Genomic DNA, 19,813 nt, shown 5'->3' on the forward strand with positions numbered 1-19,813 from the left:
ATCCAAGTATTTCAAGTAATAATAATAATAGTAGCCCATTTTTCATAATGTTTCTATAACTAAAGATAAACTAAAGATTACTAATCTTTTTTCCATACTAAAAAGATAAAAATAGAGAATGAAAATCAAAATAATGTATGAAGTCTCAAAGTTTTCCTTCAGAGTTTAAAAGTGACCATTGTAAAACTCCAAACAGAATTCTATGTGCTTTCTATATTTGTTTAAAAAACAAGTCAGCTATTCAAACCCTCAATTTCAGCATGACACAACAGCTACATTTTCTTCTCTCCCTCATTCACTTGATCCTAGCTTTGGTCTTCTTATGCTGACTAGCTCTGTTAGGATGAATTCTTCCAGGTGATATTTAGGTTTTTTAGCAAATTCCAAGCCTTTATGGCAAAACTTCCCTCTCACAGCACAATTCAAACCATCCTCACTTCTGTGAAACATATGTTTCTCCTCATACTTACGCATAACCTCATGCCTTCATGGCATACATTCAAACAGTCCTTACTGATGAAACTGATTTTCTCTGGAAAAAAATGAAGTTTTGTTTCTCTTTGGCTTTCTTCTAAGTTGCTTTTCAAAAACTGACCTGAACACTCATGGGCTACAGTTGTTTCTGAATCATAAAGATATATGCTTTTACAGCCTCTGGCTACAGCTGAAAATTGGCTTTAGTAGCAATTGCATTGTTTTCAGAATCCAAAAATCATTGTCAACTATAAATACTACAAGCAATTTAGCACTCAGTGTTATAGAAACATCAGTATCATCCTCTATAGGTGCAACTCATAACCTTAAACTCTTATATAATACTTCTGAATCAAAATTAATTTGGGTACTAGGCTTTGAAAAATCACACAATGAAAACATGATATCGTATAGTGCACCTGATGCAGATAAAAAAATGGGTGGGGGGCTTTCATGCAAAAAAGCATTGGTTTAGCTTCTAAGCTAGGTATGCTGCATAAAACATAGAGGGAAATGTTACAGAAAATTCCGTTTTTATATAAATGCCTTAATATCCACAGTCTACATACTGTAGGTAGGAATTGCATTTTCCCTTAATAAAACATAACCACATCCAGGACAAAAAAGGAAGAGCTGTTTAAAAGCAAACGGCAATATAGTTGCAACGAATCCCCATTTGTTAGGCTGAATGTTGGGATAATTTGAGATGAAGAAGAGAAGTAAAGAAAGGGCATGAAAATGCCTCCATGACCTGCTGTGGGAAAAAGAGTGGACCTAGACCCTAGTTGGACTAAAGGATTTGCAGTTCTTAGACGCTGTGGCCATGAGGAACTAATGAGTCCTAGTTTTAATGTTTTCCACAGTATTCTAGAATTGCAGAAAAATGTATTCAAAAGAAACTCCACAGTGTGTTGAGATACCATTTTTAAAGAATAAGTAGTTCTTCACTCATGTAGATTTATTTACTCACAATGTCTTGTCTAGCATTTCTACCTCAAACTTTTGTAGTGCTAGACTCAAAATCTTCATTAGACCATTTATACTTTGCTACTCCCTCTCTCTGCTTAACTTTGTGTATATGTATCATGGTAGTGTTTTAGCAACTCCACCAAATGATTAATTAACAGTGCTGGCTTTTGGAACATATAAAGTATTTAGAGGTTGGACTCGGGGAGGCGGGGCACTTTGTCTGTTCAGAAAAAAAAGAAAAAGGTGTGAATCAATCCAAACCTTCCAAAATGACAATTCTATAAGGAAGGGCTAGAGTAGAGAATTACACTTGGTTTGGAATCAGCAGCAGCACAGTAGATCAAGACATTGTTGAGCCCAAACTATAAAGTAAAAGTAAGTATAAAGTACTGGCTAAGTAGTTTTGCTATCAAGGATATGAACTGATGCTAAGGTAACTATAATGTTTTTAGGACTGAGAATCAATCTCCACTTGTCACTGAACAGGACCATATGGATGGACCAGAGCTATGGACTGAAAACCTGTCTGTACATCATCCTATGGCATTGAAGAGAGTCCAGACAATATAATTAAGTTAATCTTGAAGACTCTACTGAGTCTTGAAGACTCTACTCTTCTCACTGAGCAAGTGAGATGATTGAGAAGCTTGCTTCTCAAAAAATACCATTTAAACATTAATGTAAAACAGACAGGTAACAGGTTGTAAATTAAAAATTAGCACACACTTGGTAATGACAAAATTATCTTATGGATGACTAACATTTCCTAATATTAAAAGGGTCAGCCTTTCTTTATTGCACTAGTGCTAATTCTAAGTGCTAAGGTATCATGATCTTTATGGGGTTTTTATGGTCTTGCTGACTTTTAATGTTGTGACTGCACCATGATTTCTAACTTCCCACTCCTACTATGACCGGTATAAACCTATTTTGCTTTAAAGTGCCAGTGTTGAAGAGGAGTGAGTGAGTAAGTGAGTAAGTGAGTGAGTGAGTGAGTCTCACAAATGTTTGCATTAGAGTCCCACATCTAGGAGACCATGAAGTCAATAAAAATAAATGCATTATATTTATTATTCTGCTGAAAATGACTGAACTGCAGCTGAAGAATTATTTTCAATAAATTTTGGGGTAAAACTTTGAATAAATTAAAAAAATGTCACAATCTGTAGGAACTTGTTCTATACTACTTCATGGACTTTGCATTTCTACTAAGAGGTCATTGAAAGAACTATGACAAAAAACTACTAGTGAAATCAAGTCTCTTTCAGTTTCTAAAAGCTTTTACACAAACCTATCTACAAAATTTCCCTACTAAGAACAACAAAACAAGAAACAAATTTAAAAAGCTGGATTGTTTTCTTCCTTTTAGTTTTAGGAAACTCTGGATGTCTTAACAAAAGATACTTGAAAAATGTAATGCATTATGTGTCCTCTAATAGTTTGAGACCACATAAAAAGCTCCGAAATCAACAGAAAAGTCACTGTTTGTACTGGGATGTAAGCTTTTCTCAGGCTGAGGACATTTACACTGATTATTGAATATTTCTGGTTGTGTAATCTTTCCAAAGTACTGATCATGACTTGCATTCAGAAGCAACTACATGGTACAGAGTGCACATCACCCACAGGTGCACATTGGCCTCCAGCATGTTGTTGAAGTGCAGCCACCCTCCAAGCACCCACTGTTTTCTTCTATAATTATTTATTCTGCCTTTCATGTCATGGTCTTTCATGGCATACTGAGAAGTCATCTTGCTCTTGACAGTCAGGTTTCCAGGGAATTTGTCTAATAAATAAATACTTTGCCTTATTTTCTAGGAGTAATGGGATGTCAGAGGTTCTGGCACACAGAATACTCTATGTGGGTTGTGCATGCATTAACTACTTCCCTTGAAGAACATTGCCTAAGACAATATGTGCCATTTGAATCTGATTTTAAAATTTGGGTGAATCAGCACTATGTTCTGAATGTAACATGCAGAACGCTGCAGGCTCAAATCCAACACTGAACTAAAGATATTTTTGGAAGCATAATGCTCCAGAAATTGTTAAAGACCCACTTTTTATGTTACTTGGTAAGCTGAAATTCATTTTTGAAAGTTGCAGTGCATTTTTATCTACTCTTTTATGTAGTTGTTGTTATTTATATTTGTTTTGACTACTGCTAACTTTATAAATAGATAAAAAATTATCAGACAGCTGTTCTAATGCAGATATTTTTTTCTATTTAAGTGTTAGCTGTGGAGTATACAGAAAAAAAATCCGTAAAATTTTTCTTTTGTACTGTCACAAGTGCATGACACAATATCTGACAGCAAGCCATTCAAGCTGAAGTTTAAATAATACTGAATTAGCTACTTTAAATGCCTTTGCCTTTATATGATCACTGAAACCTGTCAACCTTTCTCTGTTCACTAAGAACATTACTAATTTAGGTCAGGATATCTTGGATTCAGTAGACCAGTATGTTATGGTTGCTATTTTTATATGGAGAAAAAGCACTATGATATGATCACTGAAAGTCTGTATGTATAATGTCAATGTCAAAGGACATTTACCACGGTCTTTCACTGGGGGAATGGCTGTCTGAGACAAAAGTGTTCTACATCAATTTTAGTATGACTAAAGAAGTCTATTCTTTCTAGCTAGAAAGTAAAACTTCTTGTGACAATAGGAAAATCTTCCTCCTTCAAATGTTTATCCTTTCTTTCATACGCTTTCCCATCTGTTCTTTTCTGAGAAAAGATATGAGGCTGGTACAATAAGATTTGATTAAAAAAAGATATTTCTTTTCAAAAAAACAAAATGTTTCCTTGACAGCAGTTATAGTCACATGATAGTATTATTTCTTCTTTTGAAGATGCTATGCAAAAGAGGGTGGTCCTGGATGAAACTTCTATTAAATTTACCTTCCTTTTTGTTGTTAAGCAATGAAAGCAAGTAACTATAACTGCTGGCATTCTCAGGGTCAATGTGAATCCTTAGTAATCTGTAACAGCATCCTCTAAGTCCTTTGTTCACCACACAGAAAGCAAGTAAACCATAAATGGAAAAAGTTCCTCAGGGAAGCAAGCAAAAGAACACGAAAAAGCTAGGCAAGGGTATGGGTTCTGCCAACGAGTCTACTGGGTATGACAAGCACATCCCACAGTTTACATATGAAGCTACTATAGCATTCATTCACTGTATGGCAAAGAACACAATGAAAAAATTGCTCTCCTATTACTAAGAAAGTAATGAGAAGGAGGGTGGGAAACCCACTTACAATGCTTCAGAGAATGTATGAATTGAAATTTCTTGTTTATATTAAAGAAAGTAGAATAAATATTAAGAGATATCTCTAACATACTAAATATTTAGTGATCTCTCTAATACTTTCTATTTTAGAGAAAACAGAACTGTTAATTTACTTCATGGATGTCTGAATGATTGTTTCTTAAACGCTCTCAGAGGACTGAACAAGAAAGGGTTGGAATTTTCAAATAGAAGCATATTGTCACCAATTAGACTCCAAAATACCTCTCACATACAAATCAATGCATTTCCATTTGCTACTGGCAACCACTAGCCTCACCTACCCTCACACTGAGAACTTGACTGTAGAAAAAGAGTTTTAAGCTGCCTCTACAGAGCTTCATAGAGGTTTCCCAGTTTTTGCTACCTGTCTAGACTCTGTCTCCTGCACTCTCTCTTTCTAAGAACAATATTGTGTTCACAAATTAGCGTTCTTTAAGCATATGAATTCAGTGTACAGTTTTTACCTATGAAGACTCAATGTGATATTAGCAAAAATGAAGCTAAGAATGGCACTGTAAATAATGCAAGCCCTCTTAATTAATAAGGTAACCCTTATTACCCTCTAAGGTGTATATATCATAGTCCTTTCAAGAGGTAAGGAAAAGTTCAAGGTATTCCTCTTCTTATTTTCATTTCTTCAGAAATAGGTGTTATTTTAATTCCAAGAAAGGCTATACCTGTCCAAACCAGAAGTTGTTACAAAATGGCCCTTCTGAGCAGATTTTTCCTGCTTTGTCCTCTCTTTATTATGACTCTCATGTGTTTAGTCAAACAGAACCTGAAGGAATCTCTTAAACAAACCCAACCTATTCAGTAAATTTATCCCCCATATCCAATCTGAAAACTGCAAAACAGGAAATATTCCTCTCTCATTCTCTTTCTGTTTGTTTTTAACCTGTAACAGCTGATACTGCAGAAAAGGCTAAATGCATGACTAGGAAGATCCCCTCATCTCTAGCCAAAGAACAAAATATCTGTCATGAAATACGGTAGACACGGAGGACATTGCAACAGCCAGGAATCACAATAGATATGAATTACAGAAAAAATCCCTGGTTGGTGAATTTGATTGAACTATTTTCAGTAATTGCAGAAAATCACAACATACAAGAAACTCAGAATAAACACTAATTGAAATGTATCCTATTTGTTAAGTAAGGCAAAGTGGAAAATTTCTACGTAAAGTTTTTCAGTGAACTTCTACTGTCTTTAAAAGTCATTATATTTGCATGATAAACTAGTTTGATTCTATTGTCTACTGTGCTTCATTTTAACTTGCCATAGCAAGTCTCTTTCTTTGTTTACTGAACGACGTTTTCCACTGAATAATGAAATCCATTTCGAAATAGAAAAGGTGAAGTGTTGCTAGTAAAGTCACTCTAGCATTTATCAGAAACATTAGTATATTTTTATTAGTAGCACCAAAATACTGCGAAGATAGTTATTTCTTTATAGTACAGACTGTATTGCATTACATTTTTCAATGTTTATTACACAGGATTACAATATATTTTCTCCTTTTCAAATGCAAATTTTGTGCACAATCAGAGAAGCCTGAAAGATGCAGTAGTTCCATTCAACTGTAGATTTGCTCTGTATCTGATGAATTCTCTCCTTATAATTAAGTTGTCATAGCAATGCATTTTTAAAAGTACTGATTCACATGCCAGTAATGTTGTGGAGACAGCTCTTGATAGTTTTTTAGTATTCAGTTATGCTAAATTATAACTTTAGCAAATACACAAGTATTGGTCTACTTGCACTAGCAGAAGAAGACGTGATAAGAGTTAAATTAGGCCAACGCATAATCTGACATACACAACTAACAGAAAGCTACATAAAACTTTGGGTGGCACCGCTCAAGAAAGTAAAGGCACATCCTATACCTGCTTTGTTTCAAATGTAAATGTTTAATGATTAAAAAAATCTAAATTATTACATCTTACTAGGCAGAAAGAAAAGTTTTGGGTTCATTTTTTTTTTTCAAAGGTGTTGCTTTTGTATATTGGTACTTATATGGTACACCAGGCAGCTGTGAAGAATAAACACTGAAAACGAGAAATCACAGTACTTTGCTGACTCTGTTTTAGCATGTCTTCCTCTCTGTATTTTTAACAGATCAATTAAATTACACATATTTATAAGGCTTCAGAATAACAGGAAATCATCCTCCAAGGACTAGGACTGTATGTCTTGGCTGTTTCCAAGACACTGATAGCAAGTGTCAGCATGCACGAGTCTGTGAGCGCAAGACATGAATCATGAGCAAAGAAAATTGCCTGATATTTCATTCTTTTTTTAATTCAGAATGTGAAGAATAATGTGCATTATTTTTTAATATCAGGCAAAATGTGAGTGAATTAGAGAGAGATGAAGAAGTAAACGGTGCTAGCTTATTTTCTGTGGCTGGGAAAGAAAAGGAGGGTAGAGAAAAGAGAGATTCTTTTCCTCACGTCTCTCTAGAAAGGGTAAGGCTTAAATTTTGAACTGTTGGTTGAGAAAAGCATTACATAGCACACATCCTCTAAATGCTCCTTCAAAGGGCTGATGAAGGGGAAAGTATATTGTGAATGCAGTAACTGACCTAACTAATAAGTCTTAATGAAGATGCGTATTGATTAGGTTATGAGGAATGCTTAGCCTCTAAATATATAAATGTAAAATGGTAATTGTTCACCTTGAAGTTTCTGACCTTCCCTGGATAATGTGAGAAACACACCTGCTTGTCAGGTTTTAGAAGCTTGCAAGCAAGGGAAAGGTGTGCAAATACTATAAATTTCACATACACAAAATTTACCTGTTTCATATATAGCCTAAAAGTCAAAAATTAAACCGAAAAAGTTTTTTGGAGTGAAGCACAGTGTAAATCTAGCAATTCAAAAGATAAAATTACTAAGGGAACTGTGGAGTGATGGAGGCAACAAGGTACCAAATAACTAAGCAGAATTTTTGCTTCCTGCTCACTTCCTGGTATATGCATTTTTCCTTAGGATCAAAGCTAATCCTACACTTCCATTACATAGGAAAAAAAGTGGAATACGCAAGCTGAAGCTGACATACAAACTAAGACTTCCTAGAAAATAAATATAGTAAGAAATATGAGAATATCTGCATTAATAGGTGCATATATGCAATATATATGCCCCTTTACCCTTTATTTAGAATGGATTGTACTTTAGTCAATAAATAAATAAATAAATAAATAAAATTTTCTTTAGCAGTTGTAAGCTTTCTTTTCTATGAATTTCTGGCTGTTGCTGCTTTCTTCTTGAAAAAGTGCATCTTTAAAATTAATAGAAATTACACATTTAATGAAAGGATCAGCAGTCTATAATGTAGTCTCAGACTAGTTGGACAATTGGGTCCTATCAATAAGGGCCCATCACCAGAGCAGTGCAGAGGATGCTGAACATAATTGGGGTTATTAATTTCACACTGTTACGGTTTCTTCTGCTAAGGCTCAGGTCCAGTGAGAGGCAGAGCTGGTCAGCATTTGGCCCATACGTACAGGCATAATCTGCAGGCAGCATGTTTTTACATAGTTCCAAAGCAGCTGTAGTCAATCTAGCTAAATATCTGGGGAACACAGATCAAGAACAACACAAGCCTTTCCTGGTCTAAAAGATCATTTACAGTACACAGAAAGAGACAAGTGTTCCTGACAACATTTTTTTCAAGAATGTCCTGATTTTTCTTAGACAAGGAATATCACCTCTTCAAGACTATCCTTAAGAATATTAAGTAACTGATTCTGGTAGTCCTCTGTGAACTGAGTGCTATTCGCCTGACTACAGTCATTGGCAAGGTGAAACTAAAAGATGAGAGATCCTACAGCCATTTCTGGATACTGGAAAACGTGAGTGCTCATGGAGGCATGTGGTACTTATTTAGGCCATAAGTGTGTTAGACATGGAATAGAGATAGGAATGGTGATAAGTCTATACCCAAACCCTGAAGACTTACAGCCTTGTAACTGATAATAGTAGCATGCTAAGGTTAAGTGAAAGCTGCACAATATTCCAGCTTTCTAGTTTGTCTTTAATGATCATGGCCTCATCCACTTTCTTGGATGTATTCCGAAGTATAGGGAATGAACTGTTGCTATAGGATACTTCCAATCTAGTTCTTTGCTGCTAGGCAAAAGCTCTGCAACATTTTGAATTAAATGTTTGAAATAATTACTTCTCCAGAAAAAAAAGAAAAAAGCATTGCATTATATTTCTGCTTTACTGTCTTCATTTTCACATATTAAAGTACCACTTAATAGTAGCAGAAATAGTGACTGTGGATGGACTCTGAGATTGGCTGTAAAGATCTAGTTGTGATGGGAGGCTAGAAGACAATAATACTCTAACTAGTCATATAATGCACTTTGAACTTATCAGTTGCTTCATATAGAGCTGCTGAGATATCAGAAGAAAAACCAACCGTACTCATTTTTCCACATGAGTACCCACAGCAATGCTGATAGTATCAGGTGCGTACAGCTGTAATGCAAGTATATTTATCTCCATACAACAATAACACATGGGAGAGAGATAAACGGAGGCAAACCTTTAGCTGACTGCAACAAATATCTTTACAAATATGATTGCATTGTCTACATGGAAAAGGCATTTTTTAAGATCTAAGACTGGACAAGTAAGAAAGAAGCAGGCATTGAGCACTCCCAGGGGACTGGTACAAAAGAGAGTAGAGAGGAATGCCTGGCTATTGCCTACTCTCACACTACAATGTAAGCTGACGAGGTAGTATTTCAAAAATGCTTCCATACAAAAATCAGCACAGTGTTATGAAAATGTTATTGCCAGGTTCTGAGTGGGCTTTCTGTTTTGATTGCCTTGGAGGAAGGATAAATGGAGAATCACAATCTACATTGTCGTCCCTCAGGTAAATACAATAGACTAGCCCCTCATAATTGCTCCCCTACATTTCCCATTAAATTCACCTTCAGTGAATTTACAAAGCTGACCCTTTCCTCAGACAAGGGGGTACTTCATCTTCCAAAGGTCTATGTTTGAGAAAAACAGCCTCTCTGCCTGCCTGGAGCTCTGCCTACTTCTCATCATGACGCAGAATAATTTCATCCAACCTCAGATCCAAAATGGTACTAGATAACCATATCTTGCAGTTGCTTGGTTCTTCCTTATGATTATTTATGAAATGAAAGATATATAGGCAAAGTAGTGGTAAATAAGTGCTATAAGTAATATTTTCCCTTTTCCTAGTTTAAAGCACAAGACAGGTAGAGAGAGAGCCTACAGGTGACCAAGAAGACAAAGTTTCCAACTCATTTTAAGTTTGCACATTAAGCTTTAAGCAAGTTTTTCCGAAGGTACTTAAACCAAAAAATGCCACACCAAAGCCTGTCTTGGATTGTCATTTTGAAGCTGTAATACAAGTCATCACTTTGAGTGTCAATTGAGATAGACTTCATTCAGCACAGAGATTTTTATAGAAAGGGAAATATGCTTTGGTTAATGTGGAAGTTGCTATCAGAAACAGCAAGCTATTAGTTAAAAAGGAGCAGATCAGTGGGAAATGCTTTTTTCCTCAGCCTACAAAGTGGTATTTTATTGTTCATAAAAAGCAAGAAAAGGGATGCTTTAATACTGTATTCATTTATTGGATAATTATGACTTTGACTCAGCGATTCTTCTATAGTTTGCTATCTCAATAACAAAAATGGCCATGCTCACATCATACTTGTGCTGTTATTCAGCAAGCCATCCTATTACCTGTACATTTTTAGGAAGATTTAACAGTTAACCTTGACTACTTCATTCTGTAATACAGACTATCTCTCAGGCAAGCTTAAAAAAAATAATTTCAGATACTACAGACCTCAGTATTGTACTGATATGTAACATTAATGCACAGCCACAAACTAATGTCAAACAGTAAAATGGTGAATAGGTGTTCTAGCAAAAAGAAAAGTGAAAAAGAAGGAAAAAGGCTAGATATTTTAAACAATTTATTTGTTACTATAGCCCAAGGATTTTTCCTGATTCTTTTCAAGCTGCAATAAAAATTATATAAAATATTTAAAATGTGAACAGGCAAGTGTACTTACTGTTTCCTGGATGCCAGCGCACTGCATTTAAATATGCATTACAGTAATGGAAGAGAAATTCATGCTTGGATCGGGTAACTTTTCCTTGAAGTAAGGGCATCAGATCATGTCCATCAATAATTCTGAGTAAGAAAGCATTTCAAAGTCAGAAGAATAACTCAAACCTCACTTTACTGAGAAGATACTGTAACTCTGTATTTCCACTCCTTAAAAAAATAAATCTTCTTCTCATGATCTGAATGGCCACTTCCAGTTCGTCAATTCGGAGAAACACCTTCAGGTGCTCTTCCCCTTTGATTTCTACATTATTTAAGGAAACATAAATTTTACATTTTACCATTAGGAATGGTTGCTCCCTCAACCCATTTTTATCTTTTTTCTTTTTTTTTTTTTTTTCTGAGAAAGTGACTAAACATATGTGAATAAATTGCTACAATACAGTCCTCCAGGTATACAAACACATATACCTGCTCAAGCTGTTTGGGAGCAGTCTGGCCAAAGCAACCCTAAACCAAAAAATATATGCTGTGCTGTGTTAGCATCCCTGGAAGTAATGGTAAGAAATCTGTCCAGCAAATTATGCATGCCAGAATTTAACACACAACCAGTAATTTCAAAACTGAAAATAAATTATGTTTAAATGTGTGTTTATCAACAACACACACACACACATAAAAATCTCTAAATGCTGCCGGACAATTTTGACCATGCTTTGAAGGAGTCAGTCAATTTACATCAAAATGGAGATATAAAATAAGCAAGGCATCTAAATATTTCCCTAAATTAGGCCTTTGAATTGCTAGAATCAGCTGGTGGGGGAGAAATTACAATCTGTATTTTTGACCTGGTGTGAATTACAAATTTTACAAGAAGTTTTATAGGAAATTCCTTTTTGCTGATATATTGATTATCAGGTAATTATTTTTTAAGCATTTTAAGCAACATCTCATAAAAACTTTTTTTAAACTTTTAAACCCTTAAACATCTATGTTAATTTTCATTAGCATGTAAAACCCTTTTCACATTAGTGTAACTATTACAAGACAGGTACTATCTTCACTTTTTTAAGCCATGAGCTACGTATGACTATGAAATTCTTGGCAGCAATTGGATGCAACAACACCATTCTGAGCAGAACTTTTCTCAAAGGATGTCCAGGAAAACGTACCGGAATTCCTAAAGCAATGTTATCTGATAACTTTGCTTTCTGGGTGCATCCCTGTCTGTGGGGGTCTGTTGAATTAGGGTCTCTCTCACTTTCAAATTGTCATGTTTTCTTGCCTGAGTAATTTATTCTTCTCTCACCCCTACAGGTTTGCCCACTATCAAGCTGAGAGCAGGACAGATGCATGTCTATTGTACACTTTCTGTTCTACAGCCTGTTGATGGAGAAAAGGTTGTCTCCAGTAATATGTGTCCAGTATTCTTGCCTTCCCACACCTGCTGGTTTCAGGGGGGTATATGAGCCTTTTCTTTCTGATGACTTATTTTTCTTCTTTGACTAGGAACATCTCCTCCTTCCCTTTCTAATCTGTTCCCTCCTAGTGACTGAATCCTAATTGTAGTCATTTCGCTTATTTCTCAGGAAGAATTCAGTGGAGTGATAGGCTGTATCAGCTGCTGTATCAAAGATGCCTCAAGCTAGTCCATGGCATTCCACTCTGACCTACCATGAAGCAGTAATTATGGCACCTAGTCTACACAGAAGAATCAGAGTGGAGCAACTTGCAAGTGGAAGTTACGTAAGTATATTGGGATTTCTATCAAAGAGATGAAAATAAAACATCGGCACTTAGTCTTCACTCAAGCAATATGAAAACAAAGTGCATAATACTGGCCCACATTAAGAACAACCTGAACTGCTTAGGTTCGACAGTTACTGCTTGTAGGGGATCTCTCAGGACCAGTCTGACTAATTTTCCATGCCTTACACATGTCCTGCCCTGCCATTTCCTTCAAACACTCAATGAATCATCATTAGCAGAGTGTCTCTGCTCACCACTGGTTTTCCTTATGCAGATTCTGGATGCTTCGTGCTCAAAACATGTTTGTGTATGGTAGATGTGTTCAAAGCATATGCATATCAGCAGGTTTCTCCACTTACTGGGTTTGGATGGCAACAGAGTTTAGGTGCAGGCACCTTGCTGCTGAGACTAGGTGTCTCCTGAACAAGACAAAACACAGCTATGTAGTAGTGTCAATAAAGCATCTAATGAATCTTAGAAGCCTGGTGGGTTTTCTTATCAGGCTGCAAAACTCCGTAAGGAATTATTTTCACTAACTTGGTAGGGAAGAAAAAATCCTGTGAGAAGGCATTTTGATGTGTTTTGTTATACTAAGCAGGCCAAGGTTGAGCTTGTAAAGTTTAAAATAATTTACACTTGCAGTTCCTTTTTCTACCATGTTCACTCATGCAGAACAGAGCCTTTTTTGACACATACGCTTTTGCTTTTAGTAAATAATTCTAAGCCATGATTTGACAGTATGTTGCTCTTGGTGGTATTCTCTTACCCTCATGTTGCTTGGTGCTTGTTCTGCAGGTTAAACTATATTTACATACAATGTTTCTGTAAAATATATCAGTATGTCAATATGAAAAGAGACAACATACTACTGTAAGTAATGACAAAAAAGTGCTTTTAAAATGTAATTTTTTCTTTTCATTCTCACCTCTATCTTAGCAGACATAACCAGAATGTATGGAATGCTCATGAGACTTTCTCTAAAACAGAGATAACTACAGAGCATACCTGTCCGAGGGTAACTGTGCCTCGGCAAGTTTGACTACAGTAGGAAAAATATCCATGTTACTTGTGGGCTCATCAATATAGGCACCAGCCTGTATGACTCCAGGCCAACGGAGAAGCCCTGGCACACGAATGCCTCCTTCCCAGTTCATTGATTTTCCACCTGAAAAATTAAAGTTTTACTTGCTAAACAATCAGTTTCTTCTTAGAAACATACCCCCCCCCCAAGATGCAATTTCCAAATATTAAATATTCTGTCTAGCTAGAATCTTTTTATTAAATGCATTTATTTTATTTTTAATTTGTTAGGTTTAGATTTTCCACCTACAATCAGTGCCTTTTTCACAGTAAATCTACTAATATGTATTAGACAGAGCTTGTAAAATGTATTTAGTTTACAAACAAAATTAAATAACAGCTGTAGGAGATAAAAAGGCACCTTGCAGGACTCTTCATATAGAATTTGGTCTAGATAGTGTGCCACATAGGTATGTGAAGATATAACCAAAAAACAGGAATCAAAAATAAATTGATGTATGCCTGTATGCCTGAGGTATGAACCCAGAGAAGATATATGATATTTTATTAAAAATGGTGCTTAATGACTTTAGATAGAAGAAATTTAACTTAATTTAACTATGTTACTGAATTCTCCAATTCAATGCATTAGGAAGAAATTCGCTACAGTGATGGTAGATCTCAGGATGCTGTGAAGACCTTTTTGACTTCTAAACCAGCACAGTTGCATCAAATACACTATCAGCTGATTGCATTCAACATTACATTGCAGCCATTTCCTTTGTTTCTGTCACTGCCAGTTCATCCATCACTGCCCAGTCCTCCTGACATCTTTGGAAAAGGGCAATGTGTTTAATTAATATTTCTACCATTACTTAATATATGTTTGATGAAACTTTGTATGAAGAGCTATCACAAGTGCTATTATTAAAGTCTTACACAGTCATGTGACTGTACAGCACTTCAGGTTGATCTTTGAAATTGATATATCACTTGGAAAAAATATTTCTGGTAAACGGATGGGTTTTGGATGTGGTTAAGCATGGTCTGGGCCAGGAATTTACAACTAAATTGAGATTGTTTTATATAATAGAAATGTCTGAAAGAAGAGGAATATGTATGTTGAACCCCTGCCACTAACTGATTCCAAAAGCAATTAATGGTTCTAACAAAAATACTATGAGCCTGTTTTTCCTGTATCTCCCTTTTTGAAGTTAAAAAAAAAAACACAAAAGAACAAAATATTACAACAAAGTACATAATAGTTCTGTCTCCTCAGCCTCTTAGACCTTCAAAGCACACCACAGATTTTAATATCTTTATTTTCAAGACCAGCCCTGCCATACATGCTGTCTATCTTACTGACTCCTCAGTGATCTATTTCAGCATTGGGGGATTCAGAATTCACCTGTTTTTCACAGGTTTTTCACTTCTCAATAAGGTTTTCTACAGGTTTTTCACTGTTCATAAAGGTAAGTGGAAACTTCAAGAGAGAAAACTATCTTTTGCATAGATCTTTACCTATGACGCATATATACAGTCTTGTGGCTGGAAAAACTTTAGCTCATGGTTCTTTGTTATACCAAGATTTTTGCTTACTTTTTTTCATGGGCTTTATCAGAATTCATAATATTGAATAGTCAGGGACACGTGATTAGCTAGGCTGACATCAGAAAACTTAGACTTTCTAATATCCAACATGACGTGAAGCAACAATCTTTGCTTAAGTTGTTCTTAGAAAGCAGTGCCAAGTTCAGATCTCAACAAGACTATCCGTTAAAGCAGTCTTAAAAATTTACTCGTCACTGCATCAAATGTGTATCCATTCTCACCATAATGCATGTGGCTACTTATTCTAAAACTCAGGAATGAGATGCATGGATTATTTTTGTTTCCATTCTTGTAAAAATTATGATTTTCAAAACAAAAATCTAAAGAAAATGTAGGTTTAATTTTATAAAGGTTTATTTGGTGAGGTTTAAAGCACTTGTCCCCTAGCAGAAGGAAGTGTTCACCCAACAGTATGCTCATGGGTTGTTAATACAGTTAGTTCGAGATCAGCGTAGATGTCCATAGACTGTGTGCATCTTCTGTAGAAAAGGTGACTCTACCCATGTACAACAGCAATTAGGATTTTAAAAGTTTGGTGGGATTATGTGTCACCTAGCAGGAAAGTGTCAAGATTAATATCCTGAGATATAGTTCACAGAAAATCCTGAATAAAAATCCAGGAAAAGTATAAGGACATAAAATTACAGATATCCTGAAATTAAGATATTTTTCAGTGAACAATTATGCCAGGGAGATGATTTAGGTCATGAGCCAGATCCTAGTTCTGTGTAAACATCACAATAGCTTGTTGGCTGGACAGTATGGACAGACAGAAAACTCTAAGAGCTGGTCTATGCCATAGGTAGCTTTAAGTGTAACGTTCCTTTTATTTCTGTATACCTGTCTGAACCTAGTAACAGTGCTAGCTGGATTGGATTGTTTAAATAAATTCTCAGTTTACTGTTGCCTCCTGTGTAATCTGAAGACAGAGCAATTTCAAGGTAAGTGGTGAATCCCATTCCCACACATGTTGCAAGTCTTAAAACCCAGATATTGGATCACTTTCATGGCTCCTAGGTTCACAGTAAAATTTTCTTGAATCACTACAGAACAGGACAGAATACTTGCGCATTACCCAAGCACAAAGGGAGCACTCAGCAAACTCTGCCTCCCTGCTGTGAGGTACAAAAAGCAAAATGGATGCCACAGCAGGGCTATCTCCTTGCTTATGTCTATGAAGAAGTGACTGCTGTTTTCCTTTCAAAAGACTAATTGGAGCATAATTTTTTGATATCTCTGGAGGTTAGGAATAGCAGGGAACCAGGGCAGGAATTACAGGTCATTGCGGAAGACTGTCTTCTATTATCTATGCCTATGTGGTGTTCCTCTTTATTAGAACTGTGTTTAGTGACGTCACTAGAGTTTCTTAATGCCATTATATGATTACAAATCCTTTGACATACATTGCCTTTAAAACTCTAGCTGTTCAACATTGTTCAAGCTATCTGCATTCTTTTTTCCTTAAAAATAAATCAAGGTTTCACTACTAATGCTTGAAACATGAAACAAACATCCAAATGGCTAAAATATTTGAAGGAAAATAAAAAAATCCACAAAAGGTCATTATTTAAAAATAAAATCTCTTGATATTTCAGGATCTGACTCATTACTTTTGTATTTTGCTTGGAGTTGACAACACTGAAACAGAGAAAAGGCAGGAACCTAGTAGTATGTATGCCTGGCAAACCCTAGGCAGCCTAGCTATATATTACTTTTGTTCTCTTAAATTCTTCTAAAAATGTTTTTAAAACAGCATAAAACACCCCAGGCTGTATTTTCATGCTTAGCTATCTATGCTTTCTGAGTAGTTTCACCCTGTAGGCAATAGCCTACATTCACCTCTCCTGAAAAATCTGCAGGAGCAGGCAAAGTACAGACATAACTCTCTGCAGTCATCCACAACATGATGTCAAATTTCCATTTTAACCTCATTTCAAGTCTTACCTAAGAGAATTTTTTTTTTCTCCCTCTGGTTTAAATTAACTGCTATTACCTAACTCTAGGAATAGAGCTTTTACAAAAGTTGATATACAAAGGAGAACTCTGTGGTATATCACTGCTAATATTTTGAATGATAAATGATGAAAACCATTTAAAATATCTTTCTTAGATCACTTGGATTATAATCATACTACCCTTTCCTTCCTCCTTATGTTCTTCTAAAAACAAAGCTTCCAAACCCAATTTATTCTCTTGAATGACAGAAAAATACAAGGAAATTAATTACCATCTGTAGTGGACTTTATGCTACAAATATCGACAACCAAAACTAGTTACTATTGCTTACCTTATAAAACAAACAACAATTGCCTTTCAATGGCAAGCCTATTCTTTATTTTACGGATTTTCAATCTGTTTCATGTACTGTTTTTGATAATTTTCAACCTGAGCTGTTTTTGTACAGGTGAATCTAATAGATACAGCTCATTTGGACATCTTCTTATCTGGTCTTTCTTCCAATCAAATTAAATTATCTCTCAGCATATTTTCTGTTTCAGTCAAAATGACAAGATGAGTTGATTATTTAAAAATCTGGATCACTTCAGTAAGAATATAAAAATACAATACATTTGAAAAAAAGGTCACTTCTTGCTCTCATTAAAGTCAAAAGTGAAACTCCAACTAATATCACTAACTACGCAATAGCATAGTTCCTGAGGACAAAGTAACGGTCAGTTTGATTTCTCTGTGGCTTACAGATAGGAAAAGGTTTAGTAATAGTTTTAAGAAACACTGCTGAATGATCTTATCACTGCAGTATATGAAATTGTATAAAAATAATAAATTTCTATAAAATATTAGATAATTGATTCCTCCAGTCCTTGTTCAGCTCTCACAGATCTGCGGTAGATGCGATTTAAAAAATCAGTGTCTAAGTCCTTAAGAAACATTCATTTCTTATTTTTCATGGATATTAACAAAGTAACTATGAACATATCTATTTCTAAGGCACAAAGCACTCAAAATGATTGTTTAAATGGGTTGCCACTAACAGTGTTTGACTCCATTTCCACTAGCAGCATAACTCATGACCCATTCTAGCAGCATGACAGTAGCCAAGTGCCTGTATGCATTGTGCTAAATGCTTCATAAATACAAAGACAGACAGTATTCTTAATGTGCTGGTCCAAGGTACAGTCAAAATATATTTAGCTATGTGTCCAAAAGAAGCTGACAGTAAGAGTATTAAGAGATACAAGGAGACTTCGTAGAAAATCCCGTATGTAACAGACTGGGATAGATGTCAACAAGTGATAATGAGGGAGGAACTCCACTGCCTGCATATATACTGGTGAAATAGTATAATGACAAGAAGTGTAGAGGAAAGTTGTTAATGCCTTCACTGTTTACTGCTATAAAGTATGCAACAGGAGAGACATTTTCTAATACAGTGAAGCTAATTCAAGAAAGTAGTGACTAAGCAACTAAATAAAAATTAGCACAAAATAATTAGATTCAATATCTCAGAGTACCAAAGAATAATATAACAGCATCCTTTAGATCAGTCATCTTAAGCTGCTTGTTTATTCAACAGAGAGAATACTCTATTAATCTATTTATTCTAGTCACCTTATTCTACAGTAGAGATTTAAATATTTCAGAAAATCTAACCTTATTTCTGTTCCTAAAAGAAAGCTAAGGTGACTAGCTCAAATGGACACACTTAAATTGCAGATGTTATACTAATGAGAAAGATAGTGAAAAACGCCTAAAGAAAAAGTCAGTGCAGATATCCTGGATATCGCATACAAAAACAGTACCTCAAAGTTCCATACATTTTAACAGAGAAATGTCACAGAACTGAAAAAAAAAATGCTGGAAAAATTACATAGAAAGTTTTAAGAAGAGACTTCAGTTAAACACAATAGTTTCAATATTTCAATCTGAAAATGTTAATATTAACAGGATTAAAAGAACCATAATTTATATGCTAAGTCATAATAACTTATATGTCATAAATAACTTAGAAGTTATGAATTATACATCAGATATGACATATGCCAATATATGAAAAGGAATTCAGTGATCTGGTATGAACGATAAAGAGCTAAATAGGAAAATACATAGAAACAAAGATTTTCCAAAAAAATAGATCATGAACTGGAAGTTCCCAAAGGAACTAACAGGCCCAAATAACTTAAAGGACCCACTGGCCCAATAAGTCCACAGGAACTACTAGGTTTCTGAGAGAAACTGTTAATTTCTCTGATCAGTTTCTGATCAAAACTCTAAGTAGCCAGGAAAAATACATTATCACGTATAAACCCAAGAGTCTTTCAGGGTCTTGATTTTTTTGGGAAGAAATTCTTACTAAAATAGTCACTGTTTTTTGTTGTAGAGGTTGTATCTTGATTTAAACCTTTGAAAGATCTTTGACAAGAACCTTCAGGAAAAGTTCCTGGAACATTAATCATGGGTTAGGAGACAAAAGGTTGTGTCCTGAATCAAAATCTGACTAAGAGGCAGGAAACAAAGAGATAAAACAAATAGCCTACAACACTTTGCAAAAAAAGTTAATAGTAAGCTACCTTGATGTTACTCTGTATTGAGTATTGATATTAATATATTTACTTCAATTTTGGAAGGGAAATGAGATGTGGAATTGAAAAATCCACATATGACA

General features: G+C 35.2%; 1 protein-coding gene across 7 annotated transcripts in view; it reads right to left on the minus strand.

Moving 5' to 3' along the window:
- The window catches only part of STS (steroid sulfatase), a 117,154-nt gene that overhangs the window by 24,831 nt on the left and 72,510 nt on the right, over nt 1–19,813 (minus strand). For all 7 annotated transcript variants that reach the window (XM_087757028.1, XM_087757024.1, XM_087757022.1 and 4 more), the window contains 2 exons: nt 13,564–13,723; nt 10,814–10,935 (listed from right to left, as the gene is read on the minus strand). In XM_087757028.1, the coding sequence (XP_087613154.1) occupies nt 10,814–10,935; nt 13,564–13,723 (282 nt within the window). The remainder of the gene's footprint in view (nt 1–10,813; nt 10,936–13,563; nt 13,724–19,813) is intronic.

The sequence above is a fragment of the Nipponia nippon genome, unplaced genomic scaffold, assembly GCF_047370975.1.
Source record: "Nipponia nippon isolate SJK-2023a ecotype South Korea unplaced genomic scaffold, ASM4737097v1 scaffold_2, whole genome shotgun sequence".
NCBI classification, from domain to species: Eukaryota; Metazoa; Chordata; class Aves; order Pelecaniformes; family Threskiornithidae; genus Nipponia; species Nipponia nippon.